Source organism: Eimeria acervulina, genomic scaffold (genome assembly GCF_000499425.1).
Source record: "Eimeria acervulina Houghton genomic scaffold, Eah_scaff479, whole genome shotgun sequence".
Taxonomy (NCBI): Eukaryota; Apicomplexa; class Conoidasida; order Eucoccidiorida; family Eimeriidae; genus Eimeria; species Eimeria acervulina.
In genome coordinates, this window is record NW_013549774.1 from 18,815 (window position 1) to 24,588 (window position 5,774).

At 47.2% G+C, this 5,774-nt stretch overlaps 1 protein-coding gene across 1 annotated transcript; it reads right to left on the bottom strand.

Moving 5' to 3' along the window:
• Window positions 1-88: 88 nt before the first annotated feature.
• EAH_00039980 (hypothetical protein) lies at window positions 89-3,211 on the bottom strand (the record flags this gene model as incomplete). Its single annotated transcript, XM_013395311.1, has 2 exons — window positions 89-343; window positions 806-3,211. 2 exons carry the CDS (start codon window positions 3,209-3,211, stop codon window positions 89-91), a joined length of 2,661 nt encoding a protein of 886 aa, XP_013250765.1.
• Between the last annotated feature and the right edge of the window lie 2,563 nt (window positions 3,212-5,774).

The following is a 5,774-nucleotide window of genomic DNA, read 5'->3' on the forward strand; positions in this document are numbered from 1 at the left end:
TATATATTTCTTCAATAAAGAAGAAGCGAATGAGCTGTCTCCTCAGCGTGGAGACAGCTGGCGAAGCAAACCAAACAAACAAAAATATTCAGCAAACAACAAACAGCAGCAAGCAGCACAAGCCACAACTGCTGCTGCTGCTGCTGCTGCTGCTGCTGCTGCTGCTGCTGCTGTTGCTGCTGCTGCTGGCAGATTCTGCTGCTGGCAGATGCTGCTGCTGCGGTTGCCGCTGCTGCTGTTGCCGCTGCTGCTGCTGCTGTTGCCGCTGCTGCTGCTGCTGCTGTTGCTGCAGTTGCTTCAATAGCTCCAAGGACACAGCAGACACTTCAGAAGAAATGCATCTCTGAGTTAATAATAACAAACAACCCAAATGTCTCTTACAAAGACGAACAAAACAAACCCTAAACCCTTTAGGGTTTAACCAAAACCCTAAACCCTAAACCCTTTTCTTAATGACGCATCAGCGTATAACTGCCTTTTTGCTTGTTTTATAAAACAAATAAAAAACAAAAGAAACAGATAAAGCTAAGATAATATTATTATTGTTTGTTTGCTCTATCAAACAAACAAACAGATGGAGACAGACCCCTACCAGGCATATCTCCCTATACACCCGAACTATACACACATATAAAGAGAAATAAACATAAAACAAAAACTTCTAAAAGGAGACCCCACACACGAAGACGCCCTCATATAAAGGAGAGAAGATTTAGCTGCTGCAGCACTTGCTGCTGCATCAGCTACTCCTGCTGCTGCTGCTGCTGCTTGTGCTGCGGCTGCTGGCAGATGCTGCAGGCCTTACATCCTCGCCTGCTTCCCCAGACGAGGCCCCTGCAGCAGCAGGATCAGCAGCAGCAGCAGCAGCAGCAGCAGCAGCAGCAGCAGCAGTTTGCCTCGGGGCCCTCCTGCGCAGCCCCCCAACCTTTAAGGTAACAGGATTGCTGCTGATGGCTTCAGCAGCAGCAGTAGCAGCACCTGCTGCTTTTGCTGGCTCACGAGATAACGCCTGTTTCCAGGGAGAGACAGCAGCAGGAGCAGCAGCAGGAGCAGCAGCAGCAGCAGGGCGTGGCGTGGACGACAGAGCCTGGGCCTCAGGCGAAAAAGCAGCAGCAGCAGCAAGTGCTGATGCAACAGAATTTGCTGGGGGCTTCGATGTGTCTTTAAAAGACGCAGAAGAAGGAGAAGAAAGACGGGAGGAAGAAGCAGCAGAAGTAGCAGCAGCAGCAGAAGAAGCAGCAGCAGAAGCAGCAGCAGCAGAAGCAGCAGGAGCAGAAGAAGAAACAGAAGAAGAAGAAGCAGAAGAAGAAGAAGCAGAAGAAGAGGGCTTCCACCAACCTAAAACTTTGGAGACCCACGAGTCTTGCTGACCACCTGCTGCTGCTGTTGCTGCTGCTGCTTCTGCTGCAGCAGGTTGATGAGCAGCAGCAGACTCTGCTGAGCTGCGGAGATGCGGGAAGGACACATCATCGAATACTATCTCTTGCTTCTCCTCTTCAGCAGCAGCAGCAGCAGCAGAAGAGCTGCTGGAGGGGCCGCTCTGCTGGCCTGCAGCAAGAGAGACAGTGGCACTGCCTTTCGGAGGCGCTGATTTGTCTCCTTTTGTCTGCCTTGGGGCCCTTGCAGATTGTCTGCTGCTGTTTCTGCTGCTGCTGCTGCTGCTGCTGCTGCTTCTGCTGCTGCTGCTGCTTCTGCTGCTGCTGCTGCTTCTGCTGCTGCTGCTGCTGCCGCTGGTGCTGCTGCTGCTGGTGCTGCTGGTTGTTGTGGGGTGTGCGCTTGCAATCTTAGCCTGGGGAACGTGTGGGGTGGGATCGTCTCCCGATCCCAGGGGCAAGGATCTGAGTCCAGCGAGGAGATCAGCATGCGCATGCAGAGGCTTCTGAGATATTCTTTCTACAATTGTTTTCATTAATATGCCGTGGTGTCTCTCTGGTGTCTCTGTCTCCCTCAGCCAGTGGCTTAGTAAGGGGTCTCCAAACACCTGAGACCTTCTTCTGTGTGCAGTCATTTCGATAGCTATAATCACTGCAGCAACGCGGTTTGCTGCTGCTTCTGCTGCTGCTTCGGCTGCTGCTGCTGCTGCTTCTGCTGCTGTGCCGCCGCCGCCTCCTTCAAAGCAAGGAACATCCGCAGCTGAAGAAGGACCAGCTGCAGCAGCAGCTGCTGCTGCTGCAGCAGATGCAGCAGCAGCAGCTTCTTGGCTTTCTTCTATGGATTGTCTCAGCCAGAAGAGGCCGCGCTTGAGTTGCTGCAGGGCTATTTGCTGCAGCTGCTGCAGCAACTTCATTCGTTTCAATCTCTCTCCCTCCGAAAGAGATGCTACTGGTGGTGCTGCTGGTGCAGCAGCAGCAGCAACAGCACCACCAGCAGCAACAGCAGCAGCAGAAGCAGGCCCTTCTCTCAATCTATTTAGCAGCAGATGCAGCATCTTGAGATGACGCTGGCGGGCTACAGTAAGATCAGTGCTGCTGAAGCTGTCTCTAATAGACCATATCCTCTTCCACACTTTATATAAACACTCTTTAATACCTGCTCTTTCTTTATGCTGCATTAAAGAAAATAAAGCAGAGACCTCAACTACAGTAAGAGACATAAGTGCTGCTGTACACCGAGCTCGCAGCACAGGGTTTAAGCTCCGCAGCAGCGGCTCTGCTTTGTTTATTAATTCGCTTAACTCAGTAACATAAGAACGTATGCCTTTCAACAAATCGCTCAGCACAAGATCTCCTTCTTCTTCTGTCTCTTCCCCCCCTGCAGCAGCAGCAGCAGCAGCAGCAGCAGCAGCGCCGAAGGAGGCGGGAGTACGAGCTCCTAGAGCCCTGCAAACCACTGGTATGTCTTTGCCTCTGTTTGGTTCTGCTGCTGAGAGATGTCTTAGTGCTGCTGCTGCTCTGCTGCTGCTGTTGCTGCTGCTGTCGCTGCTGCTGTTTGGTAGATGCACAGAGCACCGCAGCATTAGGTAGGCTGCTGCAACAGTAGCAACAGCAGCAGAAAGCGCTACCTCACCTATGCTGAGACCCCCAGCAAACCCTCTGCTGCGTAGAAGCTGTACTTCATCTGCAGCAGCAGATAACATATAATCAATAGGAGAAGGCTCCCACTCATTTTCTGCTGCTTCTAGCTGCTGCAACGGCATCGCGAGACCTGCTGCTGCTGCAGCTGTTGCTGCAGCTGCAGCTGCAGCTGCTGCTGTTGCTGCGGGTAGGTGCATGATGCCTCTTCAGATCTCGAGCCAAACGATGCACAAGGGGGAAATATAAACAAAAAAAGAAATAAAATTAAGAAAAAGAAAAGAAGAATAAAGAAAATATGTAAAAAATAGAAGGAGATGCACCACTGTGGACCACTGGTCTATCGACACCTCAAACAATGCAGAAAATCTTCACCATAGGAATATTTTGTTTGTTTTTTTAAATTAAATAAATTAAATATAATTTATTTATTGCATATAAATACAAAAAGAACTTCAATGCCCTCGAGATCTACAAAGAAGTGCAGCAAACCAGCTTCGGCTGCTGCTGGCAGCAACAGCTGCAGCAGCTAATTTATCATATGAAACGAAGAAGAGACAAATCTCTTTCTGACGTTTTCTTTGTTTATTTAAATTAACAATTTAAAAATAATATTTATTAAACAAATAAACGCCAACACCCTCCTAGCTGCTGCTAACGCTGTGTCTTCGGCCGTGCTGGTGCAGTATCGCTCCCGCTGCAGTAGCTGCGTTTCCTGCTACTACTGCTGCTGCTGCTGCTGCTGCTGCTGCAATGAAATTGTTCTTCCCTGGTTTTTATTGAGTTTATGCGTGCTGTTAGCAGCATAAAAAGCGGTGCACTGCCTTTGGGAGCTGTGGGGTTGTAGGGAGCGTGGCTGGAGGCGTGTCTGCAGCAACGGTGGCGTGTCTGCAGCAACGGTTGCAGCAGCAGCAGCAGCAGCAGCAGTAAGCGCTCTGCATCTGCAATGATTCTTGTTGAGGTACAGTACTGTTTAGTGAGTCTGAGGATAGCTGGATAGCGCTGCAGCAAGCACCCAAGCAGGTGCGTTTCTTATCTATCTGATTCTTTTTTGCTGCTGCTGCTGCGCCTTCAGCTGCCAGTCATTTGCTGCACTAAGTACAGTGGAACCCTTCACCTGTTTGCTGCCTCTGCATTCATTTTGCTTTTGTTTTCTTGCTGCTCCCTGCTGCAGCAACTCACTGTCTCCCCTTTTAATTGTCTCTGTCTTTTTTGTTTTTCTCTGCTCCTCAACCCTCCACAGGCTTGCAAATGATGTAGCTGTGGGCAGCTCCTTATACTTGCTGCAGCATTTAGCCTCACGTTCTGCAGCAGCAGCAGCAGCAGCTGCGGCTGCAGCAGCAGCAGCTGCTGCTGCTGCTGCAGAAACAGCACTCTCACGCACACCCATCAGAAGCAGCACAAGTCACATAGGGGAAGAGCAGCAACTTGAGCGACAACTGCAGCAGCAGCAGCATGAACAGCAACTAGTGCAGCCGCTGCAGCAGCAGCACCGTGAACACCAATTAGCGCAGCTGCAGCAGTAGCCGCAGCAGCATCAGCATGACCAGCGGCTCATGTAGGCACTGTAGCAACAGCACCTGCATGAGCAGCAACTACTGCAGCCAGTGCAGAAGCAGCAAGAACACTGTTCGAACAGCGACTGCAGCAGCAGCAGCAGCAGCAGCAAGACTATCTGCTGGAGCAGCAGCATCACAGCAGCAAGCGGAAGGACTTCAACTGATTTGTGAAGATGGATATTCATTGCATCTTGTGCTGTCTTCTTATTTTGCTTGCTTAGCGTGTCTCCTTCATCTGTTTGCATATATATATATATATATACCCCAGGCCTACTGGTAGCAGCAGCAGTCTTACGATATGCCAGGGAGGATCAGAGAAAGGACAAGCACTTTGCTGCTGTTCATGCTGCAAAGCAGCAAACATCAATGAAGTAATTATAATTCAAATCATCTACCTAAAACTATTTAGCTGGAGAAGAGATAAAAAAAGCCCTTTGCTGCATGCACAGACATAATAATTTTTAATGAGCTAATCATATATACATGTGTAGATATTTACTTTATTATTTATTTTTACTGAAAGTATAATAATATTATTTTATTTTTTTATATAAAAACACTTGCATAGCCCTCCACGCCCCGCAGACTCCGCAGAAATCTGCGTCTGCATCCTCCTTCCATAAGCAGCAAATTTCCTCGTGTGCCTAATCACTCAGAAGAAGAAGAAAAGAAAAGAAAAGAGAAAGAAAAGAAGAAAAGAAAAAGAAAAAGAAAAAGAAAAGAAAAAGAAAAGAAGAAAAGAAAAAGAAGAAAAGAAAAAGAAAAGAAGGAAAGGAAAAGAAAAGAAAAGAAAAAGAAAAGAAAAGAAAAGAAAAAGAAGAGAAAAGAAAGTAAAAGAAAGTAAAAAAAGAAAGAGAGAAGAGAGAGAGCTTCAACTCTCTGCACCTTCTTCTGCTACTCCTTCGCAGCTAACTGCTGCGGGCTTTCTAAGCTGAGCGTTATTATTATTAATTAATAATAATATTAATTTATTAGTATTGGGCATTGTTATTATTAATTAATAATAATACTAAGTTATTAGTATTAGGAGTTGTTATTATTAATTAATAATAATATTAATTTATTAGCAATGACGCTCGAAGCCCTTCTGTTGCGTTGCCTGGTGCTTTTGATGCGAGTACCCTAACCTATATACATATATATATATATATATATACATATATATATGTTTGTTTATATATGTTTATATATATATATATGTTTA